This window comes from Microcaecilia unicolor, chromosome 12, assembly GCF_901765095.1.
Source record: "Microcaecilia unicolor chromosome 12, aMicUni1.1, whole genome shotgun sequence".
NCBI classification, from domain to species: domain Eukaryota; kingdom Metazoa; phylum Chordata; class Amphibia; order Gymnophiona; family Siphonopidae; genus Microcaecilia; species Microcaecilia unicolor.
The window spans coordinates 83,693,272-83,711,531 of record NC_044042.1 but is presented as its reverse complement, the minus strand read 5'-3'; the positions used below and the strand labels follow the sequence as shown (position 1 = coordinate 83,711,531).

General features: G+C 44.8%; 1 protein-coding gene across 4 annotated transcripts in view; it reads left to right on the top strand.

Moving 5' to 3' along the window:
* Positions 1 to 18,260, top strand: part of G6PC3 (glucose-6-phosphatase catalytic subunit 3) — a 159,591-nt gene that overhangs the window by 121,389 nt on the left and 19,942 nt on the right. For all 4 annotated transcript variants that reach the window (XM_030220975.1, XM_030220977.1, XM_030220974.1 and 1 more), the window contains 3 exons: positions 3,328 to 3,434; positions 6,783 to 6,873; positions 7,316 to 7,434. In XM_030220975.1, coding sequence (XP_030076835.1) covers positions 3,328 to 3,434; positions 6,783 to 6,873; positions 7,316 to 7,434 — 317 coding nt within the window. The remainder of the gene's footprint in view (positions 1 to 3,327; positions 3,435 to 6,782; positions 6,874 to 7,315; positions 7,435 to 18,260) is intronic.

Below are 18,260 nucleotides of genomic sequence, written 5' to 3'. Positions count from 1 at the left end.
GCTTTACCAGGGGGAATGGGAGCTCTCAGTGCAGGCCTTTTCCCAGATCACAGAGCGCTGGGGTGTTCCAGCGCTCAATATGGTGACTCCAGACTGGCCCAGGCACCCGTAGTATGCGGATCTGATCCGCCGGCTAGTTGACTGCCCTCCCAGCGTGGTCTGCTCATGCAGGGGCCCATTGCCATGGAGGATTCCTCTCTCTTTTGGTCTTATGGCCTAGCTATTGAGAGGATGCATTTGAGGAGGAAGGGTTACTTGGACAGTCGTTATCATGATGCTACAGGTGCAGAAATGCTCCACTTCCACGGCCTATGTGCTGGTCTGGTGGAACTTTGAGTACTGGTGTTCAATGGCGGGCCTTTTGTCGGCTTCGGCCTCAGTGGTGTTCATTCTGGCCTTCCTGCAGGACAGCCTCTTATATCTATTCCTGGGCTCTTGGAAGGTTCAGGTGGCTGTTTTGACCTGTTTTTGGGGCCACCTTCAGGGTCCTCTCTGGCCACGTACCCGGACACCGTTCGCTTCCTCCGGGAAGTAAATCATCTACAACTGCCACGTCTGCCCATAGTCCCAGCTTGAAATCTTAACCAGGTAGTGTGCACTACAGAGGCCTCCTTTTGAGCCTTTGGACCATTTGTCCTTGAAAGATCTCATGTTGAAGATGGTGGCCATCACCTCAGCCTAAAGTTGTGTCACATTTTCACTTGAATCAGCTGCCCGTATGAATTCCGTGCCCTGCGGCGCCTGGACATGTGGCGCATTCTGATCCAGTACCTGAAGGTCACCAATGAATTCCGTTGTTCCAATCATCTCTTTGTCCTCTTTGCTGGTCATAGGAAAGGGGATCTGGCCTTGAAAGACACGATGGCCCATTGGCTGAGGGAGGCAATTTCTTTAGTTTACCTCGCTATGGGGCAGTCCCTGCCGTTGCAGGTAAGAGTGCATTCTACCAGAGTGCAGGCGACTTCCTTCTCTGAGTCCCGCTTGGTTCTTTGGATGAGATTTGCAGATTGGTCACTTGGTCTTTGGTACATACCTTTTTCTAAGCATTACAGACTGGATGTGGTGGCATGTGAGGACGTGCCTTTTGGAGCGTTGGTCCTATCTGCTGGGTTTGCCGTGTCCCGCTGCACTTGAAGACTGCTTTGGTACATCCCACAAATCACTGGCTTGATCTGTGGGATGCTGTTGATCTTGGCTGAGTGTTTTCTCTGTTTGTTCAATTCGATTCTGTTTTTTTTCTTGTTACTTTGGTTCCATCAGGTTCCTTCATTTGATTTTTGTTAAAAAAAAAAAAAAACCACCACAAAAAAAACCCACTTCAGATGTTTCCTTCCCACAGGAGTGGTTGAGGAGCTTACATGGGAGGCATAACTGTTATATTTCCTCTTTCTTCTTCCACTGCTTTGGTATTGAGAATACTGAGGTTAAAAGTGGCTGCACATGACCACATATAGTAAACCTCTGAAGTTCTCTCTGTCTCCACCTGCTGGCAGAGGGACATAACCCACAAGTCTCTGGATTGACCTGTTGGGACTAATGGAAAGAAAATGATCAGGTAAGGACTAATTTTACCTTGAATTGCTGCAGTATGTGCAGGTGAGACACATTTTAGAATGCAAAGCTGTGGGGATTTGGGGAGCTAAGATGATGCAATTAAGCCGTTTTGTAAACCTATTACCCAGTATACCTGAATGTAACTCACCTTGAGCTACTATTGAAAAGGTGTGAACAAAATCCAAATTACAAAAAAAATATTAGAAGGAAGGGCTTACTGTCTATAAGATACACAGTACCTTGTTGCCTCAGATCAAAGGGGTTTTCACTTATATTATGGCTTGGGGAAAAAGACCTACTGTAGCAGTAAACAAGGAGCCCAATGTGGTCCAGTTTCACGCATTTAAGGGCTGCTTCAGGGATATAATACTGATAGGACTGGTAAGTTTGCTCTATAAAATCTTCCCATCTTGTATAGTTTTCAAAAGCTGTTTGCATTGAGAATAGTATGTTAATGCTGGACAATTGTTTGGCTGGACTGTTAGTCCATTTAAAGGGAAGTCATTGTGTTTTGTATTCTTTAATCGTTTTAAAGAAGAATATTTTAGGTATTAAGAATATGCTATTAAGTTTTTACATGCTGTCTGCATTGAAAATAGCTTGTGTTAGGTGTGCTGCTAGCATTGGTAAGTTTGTTTAGATTGATAGTTTGCTCTTAAAATAATTTTTATATGCTGCTGCTCCTAAGAATTTTTTTTTTCAGTATAGAGAGTATGCAGTGTGATTTAATATGACTTTATTTGTTTTTTTTGTAGTGCTGCTGAGAATTCTTCATAGTTGGGATTGTAAGTTTTCAAGCATTCCCACTTCTGGATATGTAATCGTACATTTCTTAAAAAAAAATCACTCTTAAGCACTCTGGTCTGTTGTTTGAACCACACTTATGGTATACACCATGCTGTGAGTTGCATGGGATGCACTGTAGATACCTATTTTCAGAGATCAATGAGTTGCTGGTAAAGATTATTGAATGACATATGCACAGATGACACACCGCGTTTTCTGAGTCTGGAATAATGTACCACACACTCGTCCTTATTTATTACTAGTAAAAAAGGCCCGTTTCCGTTTGAAAGGAAACGGGCGCTAGCAAGGTTTTCCTCTGAGTGTGTATGTTTGAGAGAGTGGCTGTGTGAGAGAGGCTTCTGTTCCTGCTGCTGTGCATTCCCAGTGTTGTGCTGATTTGCTGCTCCCTGTATCGTGGCTCCGCCCCTCTCCCTTCTACGGGCCAATCTGGTGTGGGTTGTGTGACGTCACTATTATCTACTACATGAGGGACACGACCTCCAGCGGAAACAATAGTTCCAGGCAGCCTCAGAATGTTGGAGGTGAGAATTATTATATAGGATGATTTTGGTGGCATGATTACACTTATGAATGCAAACATGTTATAATTTATATGGTGTTCTTATTAGTATTGTTAGTGCACATGATATTTTTATTGGATCCCTCACGTTTTATATGTTTGTCATGTATTGAAGAGATGTAATTTGTTTTTAGTTTTATACTTCAGAAGCAGCCCTTGAATAGGTGAAACTGGACCACGTTTTAATAATGGAATCTTGTTTAGGAGCATTTTGTTTGGAATCTGCTTTTTTTTCTGCATCATTTTGATGCAGATCTAAGAGCCTCTCTGTTTGCTGAAGTTTTTCAGGCCGTGGCTAAGTTGTCAATATCCACCAAGAGTGTGAGCCTACAGTACCTGTCTCCAGAAATCAGCCCAATTCTGTGGAAGGAGGCCTTTAATTTTTCTTTTAACAATTTTTTTTTAAGGTTTCTTTTTGGTGAACGACCTTTCTGGTGGGTCCATGAGTCAGGCATGAGCAGTAAGCTAAGTCTTCAGATCCAGCAGTTCCCATCATCCTGCGAGACAGGACCAGGTTAGTGATGAGAAATTCATACAGCTTCAGCCAAAAGGCAGGCCCCCTAGGTACAAATAATGTTGGGGCAGAAGAGAGAGAGAGCGAGAGTTCGTCCTACACCAGGATGTTGGTTTGTGAGGGTTAGTTTTGCAACCTTGATTTGTGTTCCATAACAATAATGGATAATTAGTGACATTTGTATCAAAGCAGTAAACAGAAATATCTATATATTTAATTCTCAGAGTAACACCAGAATTCTGGTTTCATGGGCTTTTACTGTGATTTCAGCAAGGGGTTTTAGAGAGTGAAGGGTGGGTGGTGAACTTCAGTCAAAAGTAACAAAGGATTTCACAGAATATAAATGGCTAGTTGCAGTAATTACTGTAAGCATCTTAGAGAGGTTGTCTGCCCCTCAGTTGGACCAAGGATCAGGAAAGGCAATGTTGAGACCCTTCTGTTGCTGCTTTTGATCTTGAGAAAATCACTTCTCTCCATTGCCTCGGGTTTAAACTTACATGGTAAGCCCTCCAGGGATAGAGAAATTCAGGTATTTAACTTTCCTTGAGCTACTGTTGAAAAAAGTGTGAGCTAAATCCAAAATGAACTGTATGGAAGATTACTGGCACCAAACAAGACATGATGAGCTTCCCAGAATATGTTGGTTAGTTTTTGCTTACTATTATTTTCTTTGCCAGGTTGTAGCTTCTCCCGTTGGGTATGACCTCTTCAGTTTTCCTTTGGGAAAAAATATGAATTTAATTGCAGTTATGGTTGCTGATTGATAAAATGAGAAACTGGAACTATGTGTCCATAGGATAGGTATAGTCTGGCTGACAGCAACTTGAGTGTTGCCTGTTTCTCTTGTGGTCCAAAGCTTGTGAAGGTCTTCCTTTAAGGATGCTCATTGTCTTCGTCCATGCAGTCCTTACTATCTCTTCAAGCATTACAAGCTATGATCTGTTTTAATGATGCTTTTTAAGTCAAGGAGATGGTTATTTTATGTTTCAATCTTTTTTATTGATTATATATATACTAGCCGTTGAGCTCATAAAAACGGGCTGGTATTGAGGTTTTCCTACCCCCGCGGTCACTACCGCTCCCCTCCCCCCCGCGAAGTTGCCACCGCTTCCCCCCCCTCGAAGTCGCCGCCGCCGCCACCCCTCCACCTGGCCCGGGCCCTCTCTTTACTTTTGAACTTACACATCCATTCGCCGAACGCAGCAACGCACATCAGCTGAGCTGCCCCTTCCTTCTCTGCCTGTGTGTGTCCCGCCCTCGCTGACGTTACGTCACAGGAGGGCGGGGCCACAGGCAAAGAAGGAAGGGCTCAGTGCAGCTCAGCTGATGTGCGTTGCTGCGTTTGGCGAATGGATGTGTAAGTTCAGAAGGGAAGAGAGGGCCCGGGCCGGGTGGAGGGGTGGTGGCAGCAACCTCGGCGGCGCAGTTTCCCTCTGTGTCCCGCCCCCCCCCCCCCGTCATCACGTATTTACGCGGGGGCGGGACAGAGAGGGAAGTCTCTACTGCGCATTTGCGAGTGAGTCGGTCACTCGCCATTTATATGTTTGATACTAGGAAAAAAGGCTCGTTTCTGACACAAATGAAATGGGCGCTAGCAAGGTTTTCCTCGAAGTGTGTGTGTTTTACAGAGTGTGTGTGAGAGTGAGTGTGTGATAGAGAGAGAGTGAATATGTGAGTGTGTGTGACAGAGAGAGGGAGACTGTGTGCGAGAGTGTGTGCCAGGGGCCCCCTCCCCCCCAGATTCAGGGTCCGTCCGCCCCTCCTCCAAGTTCCAGGGTCGGCCCTCCCTTCCACCCACCCAATTCCAGGGTCGTTTTCCCCCCTCTCCCAGTTTCAGGGTCCGCCTGGCCCCCCTCCAAGTTCCAGGGTCTGCACTCCCACCCACCCACCCAGTCAGTTCCAGGGTCGTTGTCCACCCCCATCCCACCCACCCACCCAGTTCCAGGGTAGTTGCCCCCCCTCTTCCCCCCCCCCCCCCAGCCACCCTGCAATTTTAAGTGGAAAAATTAGGGAGCTGTGAGTGTGTGTGTGAGAATGAGAGTGTGTGCCAGGGGCCCCCTCCCCCCCAGATTCAGGGTCCGTCCGCCCCTCCTCCAAGTTCCAGGGTCGGCCCTCCCTTCCACCCACCCAGTTCCAGGGTCGTTTTCCCCCCTCTCCCAGTTTCAGGGTCCGCCTGGCCCCCCTCCAAGTTCCAGGGTCTGCACTCCCACCCACCCACCCAGTCAGTTCCAGGGTCGTAGTTGCCCCCCCTCTTCCCCCCCCCCCCCCAGCCACCCTGCAATTTTAAGTGAAAAATTAGGGAGCTGTGAGTGTGTGTGTGTGTGAGAATGAGAGTGTGTGCCAGGGGCCCCCTCCCTCCCTCCAAGTTCCAGGGTCCGCCCTCCCTCCCACCCACCCACCCAGTTCCAGAGTCATTGCCCCCCCCTCTCCCTCCCTCCCAGTTCCAGGTTAGTTGCGCCCCCCCCTTCCTCCCCCCCCCAGCCATCCTGCAATGTTTAAGTGAAAAATTAGGGAGCTGTGTAGTGTAATAAAATGCACCTGCAACGTTGTGAAGCTGACTCCGTGGCTTCATTGAAGTGAAGGGTTCGTAAGGTTCGTCAGATTCGTCAGTCTTGTCACCATCTTTCTCGGCCCCGCCCTCGACGTCAAAACGTCATGACGTCGCGGATGTCAAAACGTCATGACGTCGAGGGTGGAGGACCTATCAGAGGTACAAGGGCGGGACAGAGAAAGATGGTTACAGAGCGACGAACCTTACGATCCTTACGAACCCTTCACTTCAGTGAAGCCACGGAGTCAGGTTCAGAACGTTGAAGGTGCCTTTTATTATAGTAGAGATAAACAGTTTTAATGCAGACAACTTATTATGTAAAACAATCATATTCATATTAGAACAATTTTTTACCCTCCCCCAGCTCTGTACCTTCCCCCTCCCCCTTTCGTGAGATTCTCCTACTTCATCAGTGCATAAATATATCAGCATAACACAGAGTCCAGCCATTAGCTATTCACCAACTGGCTTCGTGCTGCCGGGGTTAAAGTATTCAGGAATGGGGTCCAACAATTCTGCCAGTTCTCTCCTTTTGCTGATGAGAAGGTTTTCATGTCCATCCTCTCCATTCGCACTAAATTGATGATACATAACCTCCACTGTTGTACTGTAGGCTTTTTATTAGTTATCCACTCTGCAAGGATACACTGCTTAGCTACGATAACAGTTACGATAACAGTTTGTCGAATAAAGGCCTTCATGCCCTTTGGGGTCTTGGGCGGAGATGGTTATTTTAAAGTGGCATGAAATCTATTCCCTTTGTTCCAGCATTGATTACAACTTGTATCCTATTATAGGTAGCCCCTCTGGACACTGCATGATTACGGGTGCAGCTTTGTGGTCTGTAGCATCTGCCCTGTCAGCATACATGTCTCGCTTTTCACAAAGGTAGGTGCTGTAGTGTGAGCCATCAGATAAGATACATAGTGTGGAACAGCCATGTTTCTTGCTCTCTGTTCTGATATAGTGGACTGCTCTAATCTCCACACAAATGTCATGTTTTTATTTAGTTGTGATGCCTTGAGTCTGCACACAGGATGTATTTAAAACAAAAATAGAAGTTAGACATTGGCAGCCAGTTGGTCTGTTTGACGGGTGCAGTTTCAGCAGGAGAAAAAGTGAAAGCTCTATAGCTTGTCCTGCTGGAGCTCACTGTAGAGAGAAGAGAGAGTAGCCAGAGCTGACATAGAATGAAGTTTTTTCAGGCAACTATAGCCTGGAACAGAATTTCAGAAACTCCTCCATTTCCTCTTTGAGCACAGATATCTAAAATTTGTGGGTCATTGTATTCCTTCTTTTGGACCTAACCAATGTTGCTTTGTTTTTACAGTTGCCTTGTGAAATTTACCCCTTTTGTACTCTACTTCCTCTTCCTCTTGGCTGTGGGTGTCTCACGGATCTTCATCTTGGCGCACTTCCCTCATCAGGTGGCAGCTGGCATACTGGTTGGTTAGTACCTGTGTAAGAGTGCATGCTACAGCTGATACATCTCTATTGGGTCACTCCATGTCCCTTCCAGAGGTGGTCATATCTTTTATACAGTATATGGGCATATGTACGAACTATATTGGAACTTGGCCAGGATGCTAACTCTTGAGAAACATTGGCTGTGACTTGTGAAAATGCTTTTGCTCTTCTGTCTTTTGGTGTCAGGTTGTTGTTGTCCTTTGTTTCTGGACCAGATAATAGAAACATGAAAGGTCACCTCACCCTTGATATCCAGATATGACTGTCAGTAACCCTTGCATGAGTAAAAGTGCTGAGCTTCCTTCCTCTCAAATAGATGTATTTAGTCCTTTTTGCTATCGGTGGAAAGGAGTTAAAGGAGAAATTAGATCTTAGCTGCTAATTTTCTTTCCTTGAGTCGCACCAGGTGAGTCCAGAACTTGTGTGTTTGCATCCTTCTACCAGCAGGTAAAGATAAAGAATGCAGAATTGTGCTGTGCCTTAATAGAATCCTGTTGCCGGAGAATGTAGTGACAGCAGCTGGCCTTATGGAATTTAAAGGGGGTTTGGACAGATTCCTGAGGAAAAATTCAATTGAACATTATTAAATTTTTTTTTTTTTTTTTTTTTTTTTGGGGGGGGGGGGGGGGGGAAGTTGCCGAGTTCTTGAAGCCTGGAATGGACGCTATCGGAGATAGGATGCTGGGCTTGATGGACCCTTGGTCTTTTCCCAGTATGGCAGTGCTTATGTACTTATGTACAGTGGAAACAAATCAGTATTAGATAACAAAGCAGTGAAGAACAGTTGCTGAACTAAAGCTGACATGACGCAAAAACATTTGTTCAATAAGAAAACATGAAGTTAGCAAAAAACAACTCTGCTTTAATGATATGGAGAAACGAATAAGGGCGAGTAGCTTGACTCATCTGATGCAGCTAAAAGGAAAATTTAGCAGGAAAGATATAATTTCTTCTTTGTCATGCACACTAGATGAGCCCAGAACTTGTGGAATGGAAAAAAGGCAGTCCTCAAGATGGTACAGTATGAATCGCCCCTGTTGTGAGTACTGAAGCTCTAAAGCTGATAGTTCTTCACCAAAGTATGTGGAGAGGACCATGCTGCTGCTTTACAGATATCTGAAAGAACTTTAGTATAGTTGTCCAAGAAGAAGCTAGCCCTCTAATAGGGTGCACTTTCACAGTTGTAGGCAATTGTCTTATCCATCAAAATAGATCTGAAGAAATCATATCTTAAACCAATGAGCAACAAGCTTTAGAAGATGCCTCGCTTTCTGATCTATAAAAATCATTGGTGACTTAGTAATGCATGAGAAGTCTCAACATCTGGCAGGCTCAAGGAGGAAAACTCTGAAAGATGGACTGCTTTTCAAAAGGTTGGAAGATTCAAATTTGTAACGTTTTCTGATCATTTCTAGAACCCACTGGTCTGATATTATCCAGATCCACTTCTGGAGGAAGCCAGAAAGATAAGCTTCTTATCCTTCATCTCAAGGAATGGAACTGGACCTCATCATTAGCTAGCTCTATTTTTCTCAGTGGAGGAGGGTGAATAGAGGAGTGCCACAGGGATCTGTACTGGGACCAGTGCTATTTAACATATTTATAAATGATCTGGAAGTGGGAACAACGAGTGAGGTGTTTAAATTTGCAGATGACGCAAAACTATTCAAAATTGTCAAAATACATGTGGACTATGAAAACTTGCAGGAAGACTTTAGGAAACTGGAAGACTGGACATCCAAATGGTAGATGAAATTTAATGTGGACAAATGAAAGTGATATACATGGGGAAGAATAATCCAAATGATAGTTACCTTTTACTAGGGTCCACCTTAGGAGTCTGCACCCAAGAAAAAGATGTAGGTGTTATTGTAGACAATACACTGAAATCTTCTGCTCAGTGTGTGGTGGTGGCCAAAAAAGCAAATAGGATGCTATGAATTGTAGTGGAACCCCGTTATAACACGATGTTTGGGATCCATAAAATATCATCAGGTTTTATCTGGGTCAATGGAACGTAAACAAAAGTGAAGCAAAAATTGATCTGTTGCAAAAGATTTGTTTGCTACAAACTGAACCACCTGAGGTTGTTTTTCACACCGGTACTGGGTGTGGCCAAAGCTACCTATACAGAGTCCACCCGAGGTTTTCACACCGGCACCAGCCGTGTATCGAATCCACCCAAACTTCACACAGGCACAGACAGAGCTCATCCAGGAATGGTTTTCATAGAGGGAAGGGGTGGGCTCCACCAAGGCACAGCTAGGCATTGGCTTCAGTGGTTTTCATGCAGGCGCGAGGAGAGGACATTGCCGACAGGAAATGTAGGTTTAAAAAAAAAAAGGGAGCCAAGACATTGTTGCGTTATAAGCAAATTCCCATTATTGCGGGACACGTTATAATGGGGTTCCACTGTATTAGGAAAGGCATGTTAAATAAAACCAAGAATATAATAATGCCTTTATCACTCATGGTCTCACCTCACCTTGAGTATTGTATTCAATTGTGGTTGCCGTATCTCAAAAAAGATATAGGGGAATTAGAAAAGGTTCAAGGAAAAGTGATCAAAATGATAAAGGGGATGGAACTCCTCTTATATGAGGAAAGGCTAAAGAGGTTAGGGCTCTTCAGCTTGGAAGAGAGACTGCTGAGCAGAGATATAAAATCCTGATTGAGGTCTATAAAATCCTGAGTGTTGTAGAGTGAATAAAAGTGAATCTATTTTTCACTTTCAAAAAGTACAGGCCAGGGGACGCTCAATGAAATTACATGGACATATTTTTAAAACAAATAGGAGGAAATATTTTTTCACTCAAAGAATAGTCGCTCTGGAATGCATTTCCAGAAGATATTGTAACAGCGGTTAGCGTATCTGGGTTTTTAAAAAAGGCTTGGACAAGTTCCTGAAAGAGAAGTCCATAGTCTGCTGTTGAGATAGATATGGGGAAGGCACTGCTTGCCCTGGGATTAGTAGCTTAGAATAAGTACATATAAGTACATAAATAATGCCATACTGGGAAAAGACCAAGGGTCCATCGAGCCCAGCATCTTGTCCACGACAGCGGCCAATCCAGGCCAAGGGCACCTGGCAAGCTCCCCAAATGTACAAACATTCTATACATGTTATTCCTGGAATTTTGGATTTTTCCAAGTCCGTTTAGTAGCGGTTTATGGACTTGTCCTTTAGGAAACCGTCCAACCCCTTTTTAAACTCTGCTAAGCTAACCGCCTTCACCACATTCTCCGGCAATGAATTCCAGAGTTTAATTACACGTTGGGTGAAGAAAAATTTTCTCCGATTTGTTTTAACTTTACTACACTGTAGTTTAATCGCATGCCCCCTAGTCCTAGTATTTTTGGAAAGCGTGAACAGACGCTTCACATCCACCTGTTCACTCCACTCATTATTTTATATACCTCTATCATGTCTCCCCTCAGCCGTCTCTTCTCCAAGCTGAATAGCCCTAGCCTCCTTAGTCTTTCTTCATAGGGAAGTCGTCCCATCCCCGCTATCATTTTAGTCGCCCTTCGCTGCACCTTTTCCAATTCTACTATATCCTTCTTGAGATGCGGCGACCAGAATTGAACACAATACTCAAGGTGCGGTCGCACCATGGAGCGATACAATGGCATTATAACATCCTCACACCTGTTTTCCATACCTTTCCTAATAATACCCAACATTCTATTTGCTTTCCTAGCTGCAGCAGCACACTGAGCAGAAGGTTTCAGTGTGTTATCGACGACGACACCCAGATCCCTTTCTTGGTCCGTAACTCCTAATGTGGAACCTTGTATGACGTAGCTATAATTTGGGTTCTTTTTTCCCACATGCATCACCTTGCACTTGCTCACATTAAACGTCATCTGCCATTTAGCCGCCCAGTCTCCCAGTCTCGTAAGGTCCTCTTGTAATTTTTCACAATCCTGTCGCGAGTTAACGACTTTGAATAACTTTGTGTCATCAGCAAATTTAATTACCTCGCTAGTTACTCCCATCTCTAAATCATTTATAAATATATTAAAAAGCAGCGGTCCTAGCATAGACCCCTGAGGAACCCCACTAACTACCCTTCTCCATTGTGAATACTGTCCATTTAACCCCACTCTCTGTTTCCTATCCTTCAACCAGTTTTTAATCCACAATAGGACATTTCCTCCTATCCCATGACCCTCCAATTTCCTCTGTAGCCTTTCATGAGGTACCTTGTCAAACGCCTTTTGAAAATCCAGATACACAATATCAACCGGCTCCCCTTTGTCCACATGTTTGTTTACTCCTTCAAAGAATTGAAGTAAATTGGTCAGGCAAGATTTCCCCACACAAAAGCCGTGCTGACTCGGTCTCAGTAATCCATGTCCTCGGATGTGCTCTGTAATTTTGTTTTTAATAATAGCCTCTACCATTTTCCCCGGCACCGACGTCAGACTCACCGGTCTATAATTTCCCGGATCTCCCCTGGAGCCTTTTAAAAAAATGGGCGTTACATTGGCCACCCTCCAATCTTCCGGTACCACGCTCGATTTTAAGGATAAGTTGCATATCACTAGCAGTAGCTCCGCAAGCTCATTTTTCAGTTCTATCAGTACTCTAGGATGAATACCATCCGGTCCAGGAGATTTGCTACTCTTCAGTTTGCCGAACTGCCCCATTACGTCCTCCAGGTTTACCGTGAAGTCAGTAAGTTTCTCCGACTCGTCCGCTTGAAATACCATTTCCGACACCGGTAACCCACCCAAATCTTCCTCGGTGAAGACCGAAGCAAAGAATTCATTCAGTCTCTCCGCTACGTCTTTGTCTTCCTTGATCGCCCCTTTTACCCCTCGGTCATCCAGCGGGTTACCCAAATGTTACTACTATTTGGGTTTCTGCCAGGTACTTGTGACCTGGATTGGCCACTGTTGGAAGCAAGATAGTGGGCTAGATGGTCTGACCCAGTTTGGCTATTCTTATGTTCTTAAGATCCCTGAGAGAAAGATTGCTTTGTTTGGAAATATGGCTGTTGGGCATAATTAGAACAACTTAGCCTATAGTGCTGGAGGTCTCTAATTTTTTGTCTACCAGCAGAGGCCCTAGAAGAGGATTAAGGCTTGTCCTCAGGATGTCCGAGGCTTAGCCTTTCCAAAGTTCTTAACAATCTTATCAAGCACTTCACTAATAAGCAAGGTTTCCTTAATAGATATTTACTTCACACACAACTTAAATACCACATCCAGTAGACCAGTTTTTACAGCCAGAGAAACCAATAAGCAGTAACAGAGGTGACCATACTTCTAGCAAGAATGCTTAATGAGATCATAAGCCACTTTGAACTGAAATTTGTTTTTGGATAATAATGGGATACAAGAATGCATAAATAAAGGCTATAAGCCAATATGCAAGAGACATCTCCAGATGCAGCAGCAGACTGAGACAAATCTGTATCCTTATCTTGGTCTAAATCCTGACTCCCTGAATCCAATGAAGACTGTCTTTGCCCTAAGGCTTAAACATTTCTTTGAAGTGCTTTCTCCACTTTATGGTCCTGCTGAACCTTAAAACCAAGAACACATTCCACAGATATTACAGTGACTGCAGTAACCTCTTTCTCGGCCACAAGCAGAGAATAAAATTTAGTCATAGCCCTGCCTACTTTAAGACGTGCATCAGGGGAATCCAGTGCCGGGATTTTGATGGACCTTATGACCTTGCATAATAGAATCCCCCTGCAGTGAAGGAGGATGAGAAGATGTTAAAATATCCAAGGCTTCCAAAGACAGTAATTAAGATTGGGATTTCTTCTTTCTTAAACAACCTAAAAACCTTATGATTATCTCTGTCCCCATGAGAAAGCTCTCCATCCAACTGAGTCTTTTAGGAAGGAAACTTTAGAGGCAATTGAAGGAGCATGCGCTGAGACCCCTGAATGTAAGAATTCCGTTTCAAAATTTCAGGCTGTTGAAAACAGATCCTTTTTTAGAGGGACTGTGCCAAGTAGCCCTGGGAATGGAAGGGGCATGGTCTGAAACTGGCTTTTCAGCAAATAAGCTTGATGGAATAAAAAAATATATATCTGGAGAGAGAATAGAACAAATGCGGTCCATAGAAGGCAATACCAATGCACCTGCATGTTAAAAAGAAGGCAGTTCAGACTTCATTGAGGCAGTGACAAAGGTTGTACGCACACCTAAACTGGACGCTGAACTTGCAGAGGACCACAAGGCAGTATTTATATTTTTTTAAATGTTATTGTAAACCGCTCTGATGCATTTTTGTGTAATGCAGTATATCAAGACAAGTAGAACATGGATCTAAAATGGCTTTCGACTCAGTGGACTGTGAAGAACTGCAGGCGCATTATGAAGTCATTTAGCAGACACTGATGTGTCAATATTCAAAGTGATTTAAATGGCCAGAAACTGGCCAGTTAAATTGCCTGTTTGGGACTAACCAGTCATTTATAGCGACACTGAACCGGTTAGTGCTGCTGAAAATGTCTGGTTAGCACCAACTCAAAACAGGCTATTTTGGGGGCGCTTCGGGGGTGGAGTCCAGCATTTGGGCTGGTTAAATGCCGATATTCAGCACTTAACCGGCCAAGGTAACGTATAAGTCAGACCTATAGCCGGTTAAGTGCTGAATGTTGTACTATGCTTTAGCTGGCTCTACAAACCCGGAAATTCAATGATGAAGCTTGGACATGGCCCAGCGTTGAATTTTCGGGCTTAATGCTGTCGGCTGAATATCGACCCAAGTCTGTTCTCCTGTGTAGTATGAGTGGAGTGCAAGCTCTATTTATTTCGGTGCACACACTCAGAAGTAAGCAAGTATCTATCCACCCTAGTCAAACTTTCTGTCTTAGTATCTTCCTGAGGAAGGGAGAAAGTGTGCTGGAATAGTATTGTGCTTGTCCTGTGAATTTAGATCAACAATGACCAGATTTGGGAGGAGGGACCTGAGATGAGGAAGTGACCACCCATAAGTACCTCTGAAGTTGGTCCCTAAAATTCCAGAACTACTTCATAAAATAACTCTAGGATAGGATACTGAACAACCTGTTTGAGATTGCTGTATCTGCCACTCTGCAGGAAATCTCCCGAGAAGCATGGCTGAAACATTGAGACCTTGTCTTGCACTAGTCCTGAGCTAGCAATATAGAGGATCCAAACAAAGAAGCTCCTAGCATCACTTACTTCCGTCATATATGATGCAAGACTCGATAGCAGTTAACCTGTCCAAGATAAAGTCCTACATAGGGATGTTTAAGTCCTCTCTTTACATACTGCAACCTACTGGAAGGTTCAACATGGCCCAAATCAGGAGATGCTGGACACCAGCGAAGACCCAATCTGGAGTCACTGCATATAACTGCCTGGACCGAGACAGACTAAAGAAAAAAGATTGTTTAAACTGAAACTCAAATCTTTCTATCATGGTGTTCCTTGAATACTGTGTTTCTCTCTAAATATGGTTTTACATAAGGAACCCCCCCTCCCCCAGGTGTCCAAACACTTTATTCTACCTTGGCTAGAATCTCCAGTTGACAAACATACCAGGAAGCACTTGGGGGGGGGTGGGGGGAGGCTACGGCCACCCAGGAATATAGGATCCTCCTACAGATTAATCTCTTATGATCCATCTGAGAGCTATCCAGAGATCTATCCTTAGAAAATAAGGGTGACCAGCTTCTCTTTCCCACACAGTCTTCTCACTGAGGTACTGTCCCTTTGAGGAGGCAATCTCCCTTTATCTGCTGACCTGCATATTTCCTTCTCCTCTTGCCCATGTCTGTGAAATGCTTTAGCATACCTAACATTGCCAAAGGCAACCTGCGGTTCCTTCAATGCAGGGACAAGATTAGGGCTAGGAATGGCTCAAAGTGGAACCCTGAAGGTGCTGCTGAAGCAGGCCACCCAGTGGTTGTTTTTTTTTTTTCTTAATTAATTCTCAGGCTGCAAAGGTTTTTCATGCATCACAAGCCTACTCTGGCCTTAAAGGCATTCTTGAAAAGCTTCACTTGTGGCAAAGGGCAGAGAGCTGGTTCTGAAGGCTGTTTCCACTATTGCTCCCCTAGCTGGGAGCTCTGATATGACTCTGTGTCAGGAACTTTGTTCCAGTCATCATCTGCTGAAATATTAATTCAGTAGAGAACTGGACCTGTGCAGGCATTGCCATGCCTGAAGATAGATATGTTGCTTTAATGAACGACATGAACTTTCCCATTTCTCTATTAGAAAGAGAGAGTTTGGTTTGGGCTGGGTGCTTAGCTGCCCATCTGGCTCCTGGGGGAGAGGAGGCAAGGGAAGAAGTACATAAGTACATAAGTAATGCCATACTGGGAAAAGACCAAGGGTCCATCGAGCCCAGCATCCTGTCCACGACAGCGGCCAATCCAGGCCCAGGGCACCTGGCAAGCTTCCCAAACGTACAAACATTCTATACATGTTATTCCTGGAATTTTGGATTTTTCCAAGTCCGTTTAGTAGCGGTTTATGGACTTGTCCTTTAGGAAACCGTCCAACCCCTTTTTAAACTCTGCTAAGCTAACCGCCTTCACCACTTTCTCCGGCAACGAATTCCAGAGTTTAATTACACGTTGGGTGAAGAAAAATTTTCTCCGATTTGTTTTAAATTTACTACACTGTAGTTTCATCGCATGCCCCCTAGTCCTAGTATTTTTGGAAAGCGTGAACAGAAGCTTCACATCCACCTGTTCCACTCCACTCATTATTTTATATACCTCTATCATGTCTCCCCTCAGCCGTCTCTTCTCCAAGCTGTATAGCCCTAGCCTCCTTAGTCTTTCTTCATAGGGAAGTCGTCCCATCCCCGCTATCATTTTAGTCGCCCTTCGCTGCACCTTTTCCAATTCTACTATATCCTTCTTGAGATGCGGCGACCAGAATTGAACACAATACTCAAGGTGCGGTCGCACCATGGAGCGATACAACGGCATTATAACATCCTCACACCTGTTTTCCATACCTTTCCTAATAATACCCAACATTCTATTCGCTTTCTTAGCCGCAGCAGCACACTGAGCAGAAGGTTTCAGTGTGTTATCGACGACGACACCCAGATCCCTTTCTTGGTCCGTAACTCCTAACGTGGAACCTTGCATGACGTAGCTATAATTCGGGTTCTTTTTTCCCACATGCATCACCTTGCACTTGCTCACATTAAACATCATCTGCCATTTAGCCGCCCAGTCTCCCAGTCTTGTAAGGTCCTCTTGTAATTTTTCACAATCCTGTCGTGATTTAACGACTTTGAATAACTTTGTGTCATCAGCAAATTTAATTACCTCGCTAGTTACTCCCATCTCTAAATCATTTATAAATATATTAAAAAGCAGCGGTCCTAGCACGGACCCTTGAGGAACCCCACTAACTACCCTTCTCCATTGTGAATACTGCCCATTTAACTCCACTCTCTGTTTCCTATCCTTCAACCAGCTTTTAATCCACAATAGGACATTTCCTCCTATCCCATGACCCTCCAATTTCCTCTGTAGCCTTTCATGAGGTACCTTGTCAAACGCCTTTTGAAAATCCAGATACACAATATCAACCGACTCCCCTTTGTCCACATGTTTGTTCACTCCTTCAAAGAATTGAAGTAAATTGGTCAGGCAAGATTTCCCCACACAAAAGCCATGCTGACTTGGTCTCAGTAATCCATGTCCTCGGATGTGCTCTGTAATTTTATTTTTAATAATAGCCTCTACCATTTTCCCAGGCACCGACGTCAGACTCACCGGTCTATAATTTCCCGGATCTCTGTTATCTTCCTGCCAAGGCCTACTTCCAGGAATGCACCCTGAAAATTACCTCAGGTGTGTGGGCTGAGCTGGCAGGAAAGATCAGTGCTTCAGCCTAGGCACTCAAACACTGCTTTCAATCTGAACCCTGGGCAATCAGATACAGGCTCCTTCAGGGCTTTCTGATTAAAATAGGAAAACATCCCTCGGTGCAGATAGCGAATGCTACATACCTGTAGAAGGTATTCTCCGAGGACAGCAGGCTGATTGTTCTCACTGATGGGTGACGTCCACGGCAGCCCCTCCAATCGGAATCTTCACTAGCAAAGGCCTTTGCTAGTCCTCGCGCGCCCATGCGCACCGCGCATGCGCGGCCGTCTTCCCGCTCGAACCGGCTCGTGTTAGTCAGTCCCGTATGTAGCAAGACAAAGACAAGGGAAGACACAACTCCAAAGGGGAGGCGGGCGGGTTTGTGAGAACAATCAGCCTGCTGTCCTCGGAGAATACCTTCTACAGGTATGTAGCATTCGCTTTCTCCGAGGACAAGCAGGCTGCTTGTTCTCACTGATGGGGTATCCCTAGCCCCCAGGCTCACTCAAAACAACAAACATGGTCAATTGGGCCTCGCAACGGCGAGGACATAACTGAGATTGACCTAAAAAATTTACCAACTAACTGAGAGTGCAGCCTGGAACAGAACAAACAGGGCCCTCGGGGGGTGGAGTTGGATCCTAAAGCCCAAACAGGTTCTGAAGAACTGACTGCCCGAACCGACTGTCGCGTCGGGTATCCTGCTGTAGGCAGTAATGAGATGTGAATGTGTGGACAGATGACCACGTCGCAGCTTTGCAGATCTCTTCAATGGTGGCTGACTTCAAGTGGGCTACCGACGCTGCCATGGCTCTAACATTATGAGCCGTGACATGACCCTCAAGAGCCAGCCCAGCCTGGGCGTAAGTGAAGGAAATGCAATCTGCTAGCCAATTGGATATGGTGCGTTTCCCCACAGCCACTCCCCTCCTATTGGGATCAAAAGAAACAAACAATTGGGCGGACTGTCTGTTGGGC